Source organism: Haliotis rufescens, unplaced genomic scaffold (genome assembly GCF_023055435.1).
Source record: "Haliotis rufescens isolate VD_foot unplaced genomic scaffold, xgHalRufe1.0.p SCAF_5, whole genome shotgun sequence".
Classification (NCBI taxonomy): Eukaryota; Metazoa; Mollusca; class Gastropoda; order Lepetellida; family Haliotidae; genus Haliotis; species Haliotis rufescens.
Window position 1 is genome coordinate 39,709,890 of NW_025964223.1, and position 16,499 is coordinate 39,726,388.

Below are 16,499 nucleotides of genomic sequence, written 5' to 3' on the forward strand. Positions count from 1 at the left end.
CTCTCTCCCCCCCCTCCCCTTTCCGCCTAGACGCTAGGGTCGAGTTAAGAGGGTGTCGTTTGAGCCTACTACATCGACTTCATGCACCAGCTTAATTTTATGCCGGTTAAAAAACGAATGACACTTTTTAAAAAAAATATGATATTATTAATTCCTTTAACATAAGATTTAATGGCCACTGTTCAAATCCCCAGAAAATGTACGTGTATTATGTACTCATTTATTTCACCTGTTTCTTTATTCAGATAATTCAGTTTAAATAATCAACCCAGACTGACAAGCATGGGGAACCACTTATACATCCGATCGTCTTTAGGCACTTTCTCAAATATTCTTCACAAAAGACTTTTGATACAGACAACTGACTCTTGTATTATTTTGAATAAACATTTTCTTCAATCTTCATCGGCACCGTCATGTCACGTTTAAACCTAAAAGAGACTAACTCCTAATATCGCTAACGATTGTCATTGATGTTGCGCGATAATTTGCGGGTCTTCGTGTGAACGAGTTGACTAGTTTCCTTTCCGCCAGGCTCCGTCTCTACATGTTACAAAGTTGACGCAGCGCACAGAGAGTCGGCAACCAGCAGTACATTTTATTTAAATGTAAGTTTTATTTTGCGATTATTATTTAAATAATGTTCTACTGGATATAGAAGCATATTTCCATTCGTGAATACAAAAAAACTTTTGGTTCAAATCTATTTCCGGTGTTGCTACGGTAACAGTTCATAACAAGTTCAAGACCCGGCTCTTACGATTCTTCGTTGACAGAAGCGTATCGTTGCTATTTCAGTTGTTATTTTAACAGATTTCAGAGACCTGTTTGAGTTCAAGTGGCTTCTTGTTTCTGCAGACAGGTTTGTAGATGTTATTTTGTATGAATTCCTTTTGGTTTCTCCCGAAATGTCTCCGGATTTGTGTTTGTTGGAATTGTAAACAAAACAGGCCGTCTTTGACAACCAGCAAATATTCAACATTTTGAAGCCCATTTTGCTTACGTTTTCCTTTAGATTACTGTTGTATTATCTATTCCTTCATTTACCAGCTTGTTTGCCTATCATATTTAGACGCACGTTGTAAGTATTTCGGTAATTCTGGAGCCACCACGGTTGTTTCGACCCCCAAATTGACCTCAAATCTGATCATGTTTATGAACGGCCCACACAAAAACGTCATCGATTCACCTCAACCGCAGTCTGTGACTTTAGCCACCAGTCCGTAGCCCAAGTCTAGTAAACTTTTCTTTCAGTCTAGTAAGCTTTGCTAATAAAGGTCCATACATGAACACTAAGATGATCTTAGATCTACTGAAAATGATGGGGTGTTGTCTAAACCGTCATCGGTTTCTGTGGGCTAAAACGCTAAAGCTTTGTTTCGCAAAACAAGTCTAGGGAAGATCCATCAAACTGACAGGTTTTGGCAAGCAGCAAGTTACTGCCACAGGCTGTCAAACGCACTGTGATATTTTCCAGTCCCTGTGCTTTCGAAAATTGAGAATGATGTCTTAGGCCTTCAAAAGGCCTAATAATATTTTTAGTCAGATCTGGTTGGAATCCTAACTGCACATCAAGTCCAGTAATCTTCTGTTCCTGATTTCAAACTACTTTCATTATTTAATGATGATACATGTGATATAGAAGAATGTCCTTTGAAAGGTTGATCAAATGATGAAAATTTACTCATGTCATTTAATTGATATCTCAAATCAAAAGTCAGTAACTATGTCGAACGACTATGAATGTACATTACCAGTGACTATACATATTCCATACTTTTATGTTCTATTGCAGTTATTTCTTTTTTCCTCTTTATTATTCTTCTTATTATTCTCTTTCTTCTAAACAGATACTTTTTGTGGACTTGTTTAAATAAAGATGAATTATGACAATATTATTATTTTCTCACCCTGTAACAGGTCCTAGGTTGTTTTTTTAATTACCTCATTGTCATTACTACATGCCTAGCAAGTGTGGGAGACATGTACTTTGCCAGTCACACTGTCTTCATAACGACTTTTGGTATTTAGCTTTTAGCCATGAAATATGCTTATAGTTATAACATAAAAGCATCTTTCGATATAAAAAAGCCCACTCTATTTATACTGATGAAACATCAAGATGTTAGAAGTAACTTCATGTCTATCTTGTTGACAGGTTTCTGTTGTTTTGATCGATTATCTGGATTCTACAGTTTTTCCTGTGTTTCACCTTGATCTGGTGCAAAGATCAACTCTAGAGGTATTCTCATCTAAACAACACACATAATATTGACATGTCCAACTTCAAAACACAAGAACTCTAGCTTTTACATTCATCAAGGCAGGGTTTTTAGATTGGTTCACTTTCCAAGACATGGATTGTCATCTAAAATGTCCAACAGATTGTTTTAAAATTTGGTATATATTTATATATAGTTGATAAAATGATGAAAATGTCCTCAAGCCAATTGTCTCCATCAAAATCCCTGTATAAGTACACAATGTAAACCACTCATGTAAACAAGCTTAACACGTGTCAATACCTGTATATTGTCCTTTGTGTGAAATGAATCTAAATAAATCCCACATTGATACTTCAGAGACACAACATGCTGTGTCCCAGTGAGAGTTGGGTGAACCTGGATGACCCTCCCTGCCCCGACACTGATGCTGTCATCCCCTCCAGTCCTACAATGAGGTCCACCAGCCTAATATGCCCCACCCCTAGATCCTCCATCTTCTACAATAGCATCCTACAACAGTTTGAACAACCTATTTCCTTCCCATCCTTCATCCCAAACCAGTATCTGAATATTCATAATGCAGGTTTTTTCAGTCCAAATACTAGTGTGCTTCATTCAGACTATCCTAACTTTACTTCTAACTGTACTGATTTCGATGTTTCCACCTTCCAGCCTCTTCAAGTTGACAGCGCATGCAGCCTACATCAAGAAACAATCAGCCAGACTTCATTGGGCCCGGGTTTCGATGTTTCCAGCTTCCAGCCTCTTCCTGTTGACAGTGAATGCAGTCTGGATCTTACAACATTTAGCCAGACTTCATTGGGCCCGGATTTTGATGATTCTACATTCCAGCCGCTTCCAATTGACAGTGAATGCAGCATAGGTGAAGCAGCAATCAGCCAGGCATCATTGGGCCCAGATATAGCTGTTTCGAGCTTCCAGCCTCTTCCGGTCGACAGTGAATGCAGCCTGGATCTACCAACAATCAGCGAGACGTCATTGGGCCCAGATTTTGATGATTCCACATTCAGGAAGCTTCAGGTTGACAGTGCTTGCAGCCTAGATCAAGCATCAATCAGCCAGACGTCATTGGGCCCTGAGTTTCATGATTCCACCTTCAGGCTGCCTTCAATTACCAGTGCATGCAGTCTAGATGAAGAAACAATCAGCCAGACGTCATTGGGCCCAGATTTGGATGATTCCATCTTCAGCAGTGAAAGCAACCTGTCACAAGACTACAGCCAGACTTTGATGAAATCCTTTGTCAGCCCTGTTCCTGGGCGCAGTGGTTCCAGCCTGTCTCAGACCATCAGCCAAGTATCAAGTATTGAGGATTTCAGTGAATCCATCCTCATAGCCTATTCCTTTCAGCTGTGAATCCAGTCACAAGATATCAGCCAGAATGAATGAAAGTTTTGGCAAGAGCTCAATTTAAACTTTATCCCAGATTGCCCAGTTTCTTTTTGAAATATACTAAACATGTAAAAGCAGAAAGAAACGATTTACCATTACCATAACCCCCCTTCTGCACTTGTAATGCATTTTCTCATTTCGGGTTTCTTTTGTATTTCAACAGATTTCTTCTTTGAATTAGTCCCAGGATAATAATCTTATGAAGGTTGCAGTAGCTCTCCTGCTGTGGACCTTGGCTTCATTTCATTTCAGATCTATTCAGGTGCCATTACTGTGTCGAGCAACAGAGATCCAAGATCTAGCTCCAGCCAAAACTCCATCCACCTTGGTGACCCCTTCCTTGGCTCAGGACTCAAGATTTAGTTTGAACTTCATGTATATCCACCTGCCCTTCTACTCTTTTCAGGGGCGGTCGGGTAGCCTAGTGGTTAAAGCGTTCGCTCGTCAGGCTGAAGACCCGGGTTCGATTCCTGACATGGGTACAATGTGTGAAGCCCATTTTCTTTCCAGAAACTCTTAAATGATTGTCCCAAATACAAGCTGCTGGAACCATAACTTGATTCTGTGAAAGAGATTTGTCAGTGACATGATTCCCAGTCTCACTGGTAGCCAATGCAGTTCTTTCAGGACCGGTGTTATGTGGTAGGGAATTAAGCATTGTGTGATGAGCCTGACGCCTGTATTTAGCACACACTGTATCTCGTGCAAATGACTTTGCTGAATGTCCTGCAGGGGATATTATTATAAGATTAAAGCACAAAATGCAGCAAATTGGGTTTGGGTGATCCTGGCACAGTCAGGCTGGTTAGGCTTATAATCAGCTCAGGGTTCTTGCCCCCTCTACACCCAGCCCAGACAGCAAATGGGAATTCTCCCAGGAAGCGCTGCCTAGTCAAACCCACTAAGAATGTTTTGGAGAAAGTGAAAACTCCCCAACACTGCAACCTTCTGCAATACACATATTGTCAGAAGGGCTTTATTCCTAGCAACAAACCTGGGTACTCTCCCAATTTCAGTCAACAGATTGGGAGGTACCAAACCTAAGGCACCGAGAACAATGAGGAGTTGTCAACTTGGTTCTTGGGATGTAAGCGTGACATTTCGAAAGCGAGGTCTGCATATTTGCCATGTTTTTCCTCAATCTTGTTAATCACATTAGTGTCAAAAGGGACAGAAAATTCAATAACAGAAATGATTTCATTCGACTTTTCAGGTTTGTCAGGTTTGTTGGCCTGGACAGGTGTGAGGCTGTATACTGGCCTATTCCAAAGAATTTTGTATTGATGATTTTCTATGACGCCCTCTACATATTGTTGGTCTGCTGTGGGTGGATTTGACTGATCTGGCACAGTCAGGCTTGTTAGGCTCATCATCAGCTCAGGGTCCTTGCCTCCTCTACATGTTGCCCAGACAGCAAATGGGACTTCTCCCAGGAAGGGCTGCCAAGTCAAACCGTCCCAGAACATTTCTGAGAATGTTAAGACTCCCTAACACTGCAGCCTTCTGCATTACCCAGATTGTCAGAAGGGCTGTATTTCTGGCAACAAACCCGGGTACTCTCCCAATGTCAGTCAACAGATTTGGAGGTACTAAACCTAAGGCACCAAGAACAATGGGGAGTCGGACAACTTGGTACTTGGGTTGCGAGCGTGCTACATACTGACAGTAATTGGCATCATTCACTATCACCAAAGATCAGTTATTTTAGGAGTTTACCTGCTTTTCATTGGCAACCTGGTCTTTCATGGTTTTTCACTTGTGGCATCATAAACATTGCTTAAAGGGCAAGTTCACACGGAAATGAACCAATTTTTCTTGTACTTTTTCCACAATAAAAGTGTTAACCTAGAAGTGTCATAGACAAAAATATAAAAATATCACAATTAATTAACATATGTTTTGCATTAAAACGATTTATATTTTTCACATTTACCAAGTGTTCTATTTCCATAACAAAAACACCATGGCTTATGCCCCTTGCAATATGACGTCATTGGTGCCAATTGATAAACATTATGACGTCATCATGCTTTGTTAGAGCCGCTTCACGTGGTGTAGGTACAGTTTTGTGATTCTAGCGTCTCAGATGCCAGCCAGCATAGTGTTATGCTGAGTCACCACTGCGCCGGAGTGTGTCGTAGGCCATGTTGTTTTACCGCAAACTTGTACTTGATATCTTTTGCGTTCAGAATAGACAGGGACCCAGTTGAATTGGCACCAATTACGTCATAATCTAAGGGGGATAACTCAGGCCAGTTTAGCTCGAAAAACGAAGGCCTCATAACGGCATATCATTTTCACACTATTGTGAGCTTCCTACTTTCACTGTGAAAAAAATGAGTGTATATTTTCAAACACAGATACTAACTAATTCTAAAATTGCGTTTTGTTTAGAAAAAGAAAGAAAGTGATTTTTGCGTGTACACTTCCCCTTTAAGTTGGGCAACCAATTGCCACATATATTGGCCCACAAGTGGTAGTTGTCATTTAGGCCGGCAGCGGTAGTTATCATGTCCCTGCTAGCGGTAGTTGCCACGATGTTTTTACAACATTAGCTGCTATTTTCTCCAAGCAGCAGTAGTTGCTTCCAGGGCCAAACAGTGGAAGTTATCATGTCACTGGCAGCGGAAGTTGCCACAATCCTTTTACAACGGTAGTTGCCTTAGGGCAGTAGAGGGAGCTGCTCATTGACATTGACAGAGGTAGTTGCCATGACAACAATAGCTTTTTGTGTAATTTACTAGAAGCTTAGTAGCACTAGGACCTGCACACCCTCAGCCCTTGTTCTAATTGGCAAGGGCGTCCTGTGTGTGGTAACCCATAACCCCCTCCCTCTCCTTGGTATAACGTGCAATAACTACTATTTATTTCAGGGGATATGCTTGTTGGTGGTGAAGGTGTGGCTATAAGGGGAGGTGGAGGCCACCTTTACTAGTAATTGTTTGCTTGTTAAAAAATAAATACAAATCTGGCATTAATTTGGTTTTACTGTACAACTTAGCAATCATATTGAATCACTGGTGTTCATTGATAAGTATTTCATAAAGCCAAGTTTACTTCACTTATACATCTCTCTCTTGCTATTATTTTATTCAGTGGATATGTTTTGGTGGCGAAGGTTTGGCTATAAGGGGAGGTGGAGGCCACCTTTACTAGTAATTTTTTGCTTGTTAAAAGATAAATACAAATCTGCCAAATTTGGTTTTACTGCACAACTTAGCAATCATAACGAATCACTGATGTTTATTGATATGTATAATCTGCATGGTATGTATATATATCAAAAATGTACAGACTGCCTGTTGTTTATTTGAACTGCCAGTAATTACCATGATTACTATTTTTTATTTCAGTGGATATGTTTTGGTGGTGAAGGTGTGGCTATATGGGGAGGTGGAGGCCACTTTAAGTGTAAAACAATGTATTTGTTTTCCCCTTGAAATATCTGACACACAATTAATAAGACAACTTATTTTTTTATGGACTTAATAAATACGATTTTAATTGGAGGCACAATTTTGTCTTATGTTTTTATTCCCCTAATCAGGGAGTGAGTGAGTGGGTTGAGTTTAACTCTGCTTTAGCCAGTGTTTCAGTCATATCACAGTGCGTCTGCTCAAAGTGACAGAGGCTTGTAGTGGTTTCCCACTAATGAAATGCATGAGCACTGTACGAGGATGACAGGCTTAGTATTTTGATTGGAACAAGAGTGGTCTTTGAACCTGTGACAGGCAGGTCCTGGCATGACAAACACCACTGGGTCACACAAAGGACTGTCACTAGGGAGAGAATCAGTCAGTATGATTCCCATTTGACATAGTTATCCAAATAACACAAATAAATGGTTCTAAATAAACACTGTTTACCAAGATTCATCAAGATCCAATTCCATTAGTAGTGAGGTAACAATAAAACAAATAATATTTTAGCATGCCTCAAAGTGAGAGTGAGCAATCAGAGAGCAGAACTACTGACCCCACATGAGCCCGTATACCGTCAGTAAAAATCCAGGATGGTTGATACTGACCTAATATGTGACGTGTACCGTCAGTTACAGCCATTTTGGATTTTCCAACACCCACGTCACATATTTCACATGAAAATTCTGGTACAGAAGTTCGTTATTCGACACTGTTCTGTGTTTTAATATAATTAATTTTGATGTGCAAGGACGTTAATATTTTTTTGGATCACCGTCATAATAAAGTGTATATAAAGTTAAAATTATCAACAAGGTTTGGCCTCTGGGGCTTGAAGAGTAGTCTCCCTTTGATCCTTAACGTTGTTAGTGTTAGTTTTGAGTTTTAAGTTTTGACATGAAATTCGTTATGGTGTCTGTAGTTGCTGTATATTAGGTTATAGTTTGCAGAAAAATATTGGGCTCGGCTGACGCTTCCCACTATTGAAATGCATGAGCACTGGTATGAGGCTGGCAGGCTACGTATCATGATTGGAACAAAAGTCGGCTGGTCAAAAAACCTTATCATTAAATACAAGCATGCTGTGGAGTATTTATGCCATTCCTGTAAGCTGCCTTGAGTAGGAAACAAAATATATAGCAGGAAAACTTGCCTTGAGTCATCAACACAGTGCTAAACCTCTCTCTGTGTGCACGAAAGTGTTGAGAGTGTTAAACAAAAATTATATTTTTACACATAACATCTTTTACATGACGACAGTATTCACACTGTTCAGGCGGGTGAGTGAGTGAGCTGGGTCAAACACCGCTTAAAACAATATATTTTACTTATGGTGTGTCGGCTTAGTGTGGGAGGAAAGCCCATGGTGATGCAGGTCTCAGACGTTTACCACTTTGGGGTTACCCACTAGCATGGGTATGGTGCTGAGAAACCTAGAAACATAACCGGGGTGAACCGGAGTTAAATCCACGTCTATAGGTTTCTGGCGTTTCTAAGGGACGCAACTCTTCACAGCGAATTGCGGCGCCTCAGACAACTGGTCCACCCTTGTCCCACCACTGATAAAAGTGAACATATGAGACTACAGTACACAAAGCAATAAACGTCAAACTTAAAAAATCTCTCAGATGATGATACTATCACAAATCTATTGCTGTAGCCTTTCGTGAAAGTTTTCACACCAATTATTTCTTTAATAGTCAATGAAGCGTATGTAAACTGAACAAAATCGCCCTTGGTATCTCTGGTAAATATTACAATATATGAGTAATATATTTTACAATAACTACGGTTATTGTGTTTTCATATTAGCATAGTTTATAAACCTAACTCATATACAGAAAACACAGTGTGATATTGAAACAATACCAAACATGTAACTATCATAGTCATACAGTAAAAATAACACCAAAGGCTCCCAGTACATAGGGATTACAAGTGTGGGCATTCATTTTACATATTCATCGAAAGCTAAGTGCACCTCATATATGCAACATGATTTCAACTAAATGAACAAATATACATGTAAATACACCAATAAACCATTAAATAATGCACACACATATATAAAGTAAAAATAATGACTCTGTGAACCTGCTTACCTTGAACAGAGAAGGAACCTGTGAACACAGTGTTTGGAAGTGACGTTAACGCGGCGATAAACACGAAAAAACCAAGCCAAAGATGGAAAGAAATATAATCATCAATACTCTAAGTATATCACTGCTGCCTGGACATAATCGTCTGGGTAGAAGTCCCAGTGGTTGATACAATGAGCAATGATACAGCTGTCAGTTTACGATGACGCACCATTAACAAGGTCATATTCACAGTCCAAAAGTCAGAAAACCTGAGTCCAACAATATATTTTTGTCTTGCAAGTTAGTATATGATAACGGTATGTCATGTTTGTTTGACATCCATGTCAGCAGTCTGCAGTCTGTGTTTAAGTTTGTTTGTTTGTTTGTTGTTTAACGCCGCACTCAGCAATATTCCAGCCATATGACGGTGGTCTGTAAAAAATCGAATCTGAACCAGACAATCCAGTGATTGATAACATGAGCATGGATCCACGCAATTGGGATACGATGACATGCATCAACCAAGTCAGCGAGCCTGACCACCCGCTCCCGTTAGTCGCCTCTTACGACAAGCATATAGTCACCTCTTTCGGCAATCATAGGTGCAGAAGACGTATTCTAACCCGGATCTACACGGGTCGGTATGTCATGTAAGTGAGTGGGTGACTTTTCACGCCGCATTATACAGTTTTTCAGTTTACAAACGGCGTGTCTGCTCAGAATGGGAGGAAATCCAGAAGTGATGCAGGTCTGAGACTATTACATTTTGTAAAAGCCCACAATCACAGTGTGGTATTTACAAATAAAGGATATAATACTTGGGCCTATTTGGGATTCATTTTGTCAGAATAAGAATTGTGTATAAATAGGGGCGTGTTTATTTAATTATATGTATGTAACCATGGCGATTATGTTTCGCTTTTACTCTTACACACAAATATGAATGTAATCAGTCCCGTGTATACGGACAGCCGAATCGGAACCAATGGCGGCAAATGTAGGAAGTCGGCACTTCTAGTATAATAAAAGGATGAAGGTGACCCATTCGTCTAATGTACCGCAGGGTTGAAGCCTCCCCCCCCCCCTCCCCCCCTCCCCTTTCCGCCTAGACGCTAGGGTCGAGTTAAGAGGGTGTCGTTTGAGCCTACTACATCGGCTTCATGCACGAGCTTAATTTTATGCCGGTTAAAAAACGAATGACACTTTTTTTAAAAATATGATATTATTAATTCCTTGAACATAAGATTTAATGGCCACTGTTCAAATCCCCAGAAAATGTACGTGTATTATGTACTCATTTCTTTCACCTGTTTCTTTATTCAGATAATTCAGTTTAAATAATCAACCCAGACTGACAAGCATGGGGAACCACTTATACATCCGATCGTCTTTAGGCACTTTCTCAAATATTCTTCACAAAAGACTTTTGATACAGACAACTGACTCTTGTATTATTTTGAATAAACATTTTCTTCAATCTTCATAGGCACCGTCATGTCACGTTTAAACCTAAAAGAGACTAACTCCTATTATCGCTAACGATTGTCATTGATGTTGCGCGATAATTTGCGGGTCTTCGTGTGAACGAGTTGACTAGTTTCCTTTCCGCCAGGCTCCGTCTCTACATGTTACAAAGTTGACGCAGCGCACAGAGAGTCGGCAACCAGCAGTACATTTTATTTAAATGTAAGTTTTATTTTGCGATTATGATTTAAATAATGTTCTACTGGATATAGAAGCATATTTCCATTCGTGAATACAAAAAACGTTTGGTTCAAATCTATTTCCGGTGTTGCTACGGTAACAGTTCAAAACAAGTTCAAGACCCGGCTCCTACGATTCTTCGTTGACAGAAGCGTATCGTTGCTATTTCAGTTGTTATTTTAACAGATTTCAGAGACCTGTTTGAGTTCAAGTGCCTTCTTGTTTCTGCAGACAGGTTTGTAGATGTTATTTTGTATGAATTCCTTTTGGTTTCTCCCGAAATGTCTCTGGATTTTTGTTGTTGGAATTGTAAACAAAACAGGCCATCTTTGACAACCAGCAAATATTCAACATTTTGAAGCCCATTTTGCTTACGTTTTCCTTAAGATTACTGTTGTATTATCTATTCCTTGATTTACCAGCTTGTTTGCCTATCATATTTAGACGCACGTTGTAAGTATTTCGGTAATTCTGGAGCCACCACGGTTGTTTCGACCCCCAAATTGACCTCAATTCTGATCATGTTTATGAACGGCCCCACACAAAAACGTCATCGATTCACCTAAACAGCAGTCTGTGTCTTTAGCCACCAGTCCGTAGCCCAAGTCTAGTAAACCTTTCTTTCAGTCTAGTAAGCTTTGCTAATAAAGGTCCATACATGAACACTAAGATGATCTTAGATCTACTGAAAATGATGGGGTGTTGTCTAAACCGTCATCGGTTTCTGTGGGCTAAAACGCTAAAGCTTTGTTTCGCAAAAAAAAGTCTAGGGAAGATCCATCAAACTGACAGGTTTTGGCAAGCAGCAAGTTACTGCCACAGTCTGTCAAACGCACTGTGATATTTTCCAGTCCCTGTGCTTTCGAAAATTGAGAATGATGTCTTAGGCCTTCAAAAGGCCTAATAATATTTTTAGTCAGATTTGGTTGGAATCCTAACTGCACATCAAGTCCAGTATTCTTCTGTTCCTGATTTCAAACTACTTTCATTATTTAATGATGATACATGTGATATAGAAGAATGTCCTTTGAAAGGTTGATCAAATGATGAAAATTTACTCATGTCATTTAATTGATATCTCAAATCAAAAGTCAGTAACTATGTCGAACGACTATGAATGTACATTACCAGTGACTATACATATTCCATACTTTTATGTTCTATTGCAGTTATTTCTTTTTTCCTCTTTATTTCTATTCTTATTATTCTCTTTCTTCTAAACAGATACTTTTTGTGGACTTGTTTAAATAAAGATGAATTATGACAATATTATAATTTTCTCACCCTGTTACAGGTCCTAGGTTGTTTTTTTTATTACCTCATTGTCATTACTACATGCCTAGCAAGTGTGGGAGACATGTACTTTGCCGCTCACACTGTCTTCATAACGACTTTTGGTATTTAGCTTTTAGCCATGAAATATGCTTATAGTTATAACATAAAAGCATCTTTCGATATAAAAAAGCCCACTCTATTTATACTGATAAAACATCAAGATGTTATAAGTAACTTCATGTCTATCTTGTTGACAGGTTTCTGTTGTTGTGATCGATTATCTGGATTCTACAGTTTTTCCTGTGTTTCACCTTGATCTGGTGCAAAGATCAACTCTAGAGGTATTCTCATCTAAACAACACACATAATATTGACATGTCCAACTTCAAAACACAAGAACTCTAGCTTTTACATTCATCGAGGCAGGGTTTTTAGATTGGTTCACTTCCAAGACATTGATTGTCATCTAAAATGTCCAACAGATTGTTTAAAATTTGGTATATATTTATATATAGTTGATAAAATGATGAAAATGTCCTCAAGCCAATTGTCTCCATCAAAATCCCTGTATAAGTATACAATGTAAACCACTCATGTAAACAAGCTTAACACGTGTCAATACCTGTATTTTGTCCTTTGTGTGAAATGAATCTAAATAAATCCCACATTGATACTTCAGAGACACAACATGCTGTGTCCCAGTGAGAGTTGGGTGAACCTGGATGACCCTCCCTGCCCCGAAACTGATGCTGTCATCCCCTCCAGTCCTACAATGAGGTCCACCAGCTTAATATGCCCCACCCCTAGATCCTCCATCTTCTACAATAGCATCCTACAACAGTTTGAACAACCTATTTCCTTCCCATCCTTCATCCCAAACCAGTATCTGAATATTCATAATGCAGGTTTTTTCAGTCCAAATACTAGTGTGCTTCATTCAGACTATCCTAACTTTACTTCTAACTGTACTGATTTCGATGTTTCCACCTTCCAGCCTCTACAAGTTGACAGCGCATGCAGCCTACATCAAGAAACAATCAGCCAGACTTCATTGGGCCCGGGTTTCGATGTTTCCAGCTTCCAGCCTCTTCCAGTTGACAGTGAATGCAGTCTTGATCTTACAACAATTAGCCAGACTTCATTGGGCCCGGATTTTGATGATTCTACATTCCAGCCGCTTCCAATTGACAGTGAATGCAGCATAGGTGAAGCAGCAATCAGCCAGGCATCATTGGGCCCAGATATCGCTGTTTCGAGCTTCCAGCCTCTTCCGGTCGACAGTGAATGCAGCCTGGATCTACCAACAATCAGCGAGACGTCATTGGGCCCAGATTTTGATGATTCAACATTCAGGAAGCTTCAGGTTGACAGTGCTTGCAGCCTAGATCAAGCATCAATCAGCCAGACGCCATCGGGCCCTGAGTTTCATGATTCCACCTTCAGGCTGCCTTCAATTACCAGTGCATGCAGTCTAGATGAAGAAACAATCAGCCAGACGTCATTGGGCCAAGATTTGGATGATTCCATCTTCAGCAGTGAAAGCAACCTGTCACAAGACTACAGCCAGACTTTGATGAAATCCATTGTCAGCTCTGTTCCTGGGAGCAGTGGTTCCAGCCTGTCTCGGACCATCAGCCAAGTATCAAGTATTGAGGATTTCAGTGAATCCATCCTCATAGCCTATTCCTTTCAGCTGTGAATCCAGTCACAAGATATCAGCCAGAATGAATGAAAGTTTTGGCGAGAGCTCAATTTAAACTTTATCCCAGATTGCCCAGTTTCTTTTTGAAATATACTAAACATGTAAAAGCAGAAAGAAACGATTTACCATTACCATACCCCCCCCCCCCCCTTCTGCACTTGTAATGCATTTTCTCATTTCGGGTTTCTTTTGTATTTCTACAGATTTCTTCCTTGAATTAGTCCCAGGATAATAATCTAATGAAGGTTGCAGTAGCTCTCCTGCTGTGGACCTTGGCTTCATTTCATTTCAGATCTATTCAGGTGCCATTACTGTGTCGAGCAACAGAGATCCAAGATCTAGCTCCAGCCAAAACTCGATCCACCTTGGTGACCCCTTCCTTGGCTCAGGACTCAAGATTTAGTTTGAACTTCATGTATATCCACCTGCCCTTCTACTCTTTTCAGGGGCGGTCGGGTAGCCTAGTGGTTAAAGCGTTCGCTCGTCACGCTGAAGACCCGGGTTCGATTCCTGACATGGGTACAATGTGTGAAGCCCATTTCTGGTGTCCCCCGCCGTGATATTGCTGGAATATTGCTAAAAGCGGCGTAAAACCATACTCACTCACTCACTCTACTCTTTTCAGAAACTCTTAAATGATTGTCCCAAATACAAGCTGCTGGAACCATAACCTGATTCTGTGAAAGAGATTTGTCAGTGACATGATTCCCAGTCTCACTGGTAGCCAATGCAGTTCTTTCAGGACTGGTGTTATGTGGTTGGGAATTAAGCATTGTGTGATGAACCTGACGCCTGTATTTAGCACACACTGTATCTCGTGCAAATGACTTTGCTGAATGTCCTGCAGAAGATATTATTATAAGATTAAAGCACAAAATGCAGCAAATTGGGTTTGGGTGATCCTGGCACAGTCAGGCTGGTTAGGCTTATAATCAGCTCAGGGTTCTTGCCCCCTCTACACCCAGCCCAGACAGCAAATGGGACTTCTCCCAGGAAGCACTGCCTAGTCAAACCCACTAAGAATGTTTTGGAGAAAGTGAAAACTCCCCAACACTGCAACCTTCTGCAATACACATATTGTCAGAAGGGCTTTATTCCTAGCAACAAACCTGAGTACTCTCCCAATTTCAGTCAACAGATTGGGAGGTACCAAACCTAAGGCACCGAGAACAATGAGGAGTTGTCAACTTGGTTCTTGGGATGTAAGTGTGACATTTCGAAAGCGAGGTCTGCATATTTGCCATGTTTTTCCTCAATCTTGTTAATCACACTAGTGTCAAAAGGGACAGAAAATTCAATAACAGAAATGATTTCACTAGACTTTTCAGGTTTGTCAGGTTTGTTGGCCTGGACAGGTGTGAGGCTGTATACTGGCCTATTCCAAAGATTTTTGTATTGATGATTTTCTATGACGCCCTCTACATATTGTTGGTCTGCTGTGGGTGGATTTGACTGATCTGGCACAGTCAGGCTTGTTAGGCTCATCATCAGCTCAGGGTCCTTGCCTCCTCTACATGTTGCCCAGACAGCAAATGGGACTTCTCCCAGGAAGGGCTGCCAAGTCAAACCGTCCCAGAACGTTTCTGAGAATGTTAAGACTCCCTAACACTGCAGCCTTCTGCATTACCCAGATTGTCAGAAGGGCTGTATTTCTGGCAACAAACCCGGGTACTCTCCAAATGTCAGTCAACAGATTTGGAGGTACTAAGGCACCAAGAACAATGGGGAGCAACCAATTGCCACGTATATTGGCCCACAAGTGGTAGTTGTCATTTAGGCCGGCAGCGGTAGTTATCATGTCCCTGCTAGCGGTAGTTGCCATGATGTTTTTTACAATATTAGCTGCTATTTTCTCCAAGCAGCAGTAGTTGCTTCCAGGGCCGAACAGTGGAAGTTATCATGTCACTGGCAGCGGAAGTTGCCACAATCCTTTTACAACGGTAGTTGCCTTAGGGCAGTAGAGGGAGCTGCTCATTGACATTGACAGAGGTAGTTGCCATGACAACAGTAGCTTTTTGTGTAATTTACTAGAAGCTTAGTAGCACTAGGACCTGCACACCCTCAGCCAATGTTCTAATTGGCAAGGGCGTCCTGTGTGTGGTAACCCATAACCCCCTCCCTCTCCTTGGTATAACGTGCAAAAACTACTATTTATTTCAGAGGATATGCTTGTTGGTGGTGAAGGTGTGGCTATAAGGGGGGGTGGAGGCCACCTTTACTAGTAATTGTTTGCTTGTTAAAAAATAAATACAAATCTGGCATTAATTTGGTTTTACTGTACAACTTAGCAATCATATTGAATCACTGGTGTTCATTGATAAGTATTTCATAAAGCCAAGTTTACTTCACTTATACATCTCTCTCTTGCTATTATTTTATTCAGTGGATATGTTTTGGTGGCGAAGGTGTGGCTATAAGGGGAGGTGGAGGCCACCTTTACTAGTAATTTTTTGCTTGTTAAAAGATAAATACAAATCTGCCAAATTTGGTTTTACTGCACAACTTAGCAATCATAACGAATCACTGATGTTTATTGATATGTATAATCTGCATGGTAAGTATATATATCAACAATGTACAGACTGCCTGTTGTTTATTTGAACTGCCAGTAACTACCATGATTACTATTTTTTATTTCAGTGGATATGTTTTGGTGGTGAAGGTGTGGCTATATGGGGAG

General features: G+C 40.4%; 2 protein-coding genes across 3 annotated transcripts; both read left to right on the forward strand.

The window, feature by feature from the left end:
* The first annotated feature begins 724 nt into the window (after nt 1–724).
* On the forward strand, nt 725–5,413 carry LOC124112418. Of its 2 annotated transcripts, none has more exons than XM_048383537.1 (2): nt 725–2,242; nt 2,583–5,413. In XM_048383537.1, exon 2 carries the CDS (start codon nt 2,592–2,594, stop codon nt 3,600–3,602), a length of 1,011 nt encoding a protein of 336 aa, XP_048239494.1. In that variant the 5' UTR covers nt 725–2,242; nt 2,583–2,591; the 3' UTR covers nt 3,603–5,413. The 2 variants fall into 2 exon arrangements, with proteins under 2 accessions (XP_048239494.1, XP_046328468.2); XM_046472512.2 differs by having other exon boundaries at nt 741–862; nt 2,159–5,413.
* A 4,664-nt stretch (nt 5,414–10,077) lies between these two features.
* On the forward strand, nt 10,078–14,235 carry LOC125373287. Its single transcript, XM_048384286.1, has 4 exons — nt 10,078–10,135; nt 11,049–11,077; nt 12,375–12,458; nt 13,112–14,235. Exons 1-4 carry the CDS (start codon nt 10,078–10,080, stop codon nt 13,814–13,816), a joined length of 876 nt encoding a protein of 291 aa, XP_048240243.1. The 3' UTR covers nt 13,817–14,235.
* Nucleotides 14,236–16,499: the final 2,264 nt, after the last annotated feature.

Bases quoted from the DNA above. Each gene is read 5' to 3' on its own strand.
- LOC125373287 (XM_048384286.1), top strand. From the start codon at position 10,078: ATGAATGTAATCAGTCCCGTGTATACGGACAGCCGAATCGGAACCAAT. The intron at 10,136-11,048 runs GTAGGAAGTCGG...GACCTGTTTGAG, and splicing joins CGGAACCAATGGCGGCAAAT to TTCAAGTGCCTTCTTGTTTC. The intron at 11,078-12,374 runs GTTTGTAGATGT...TCTTGTTGACAG, and splicing joins CTTCTTGTTTCTGCAGACAG to GTTTCTGTTGTTGTGATCGA.
- LOC124112418 (XM_048383537.1), top strand. From the start codon at position 2,592: ATGCTGTGTCCCAGTGAGAGTTGGGTGAACCTGGATGACCCTCCCTGC.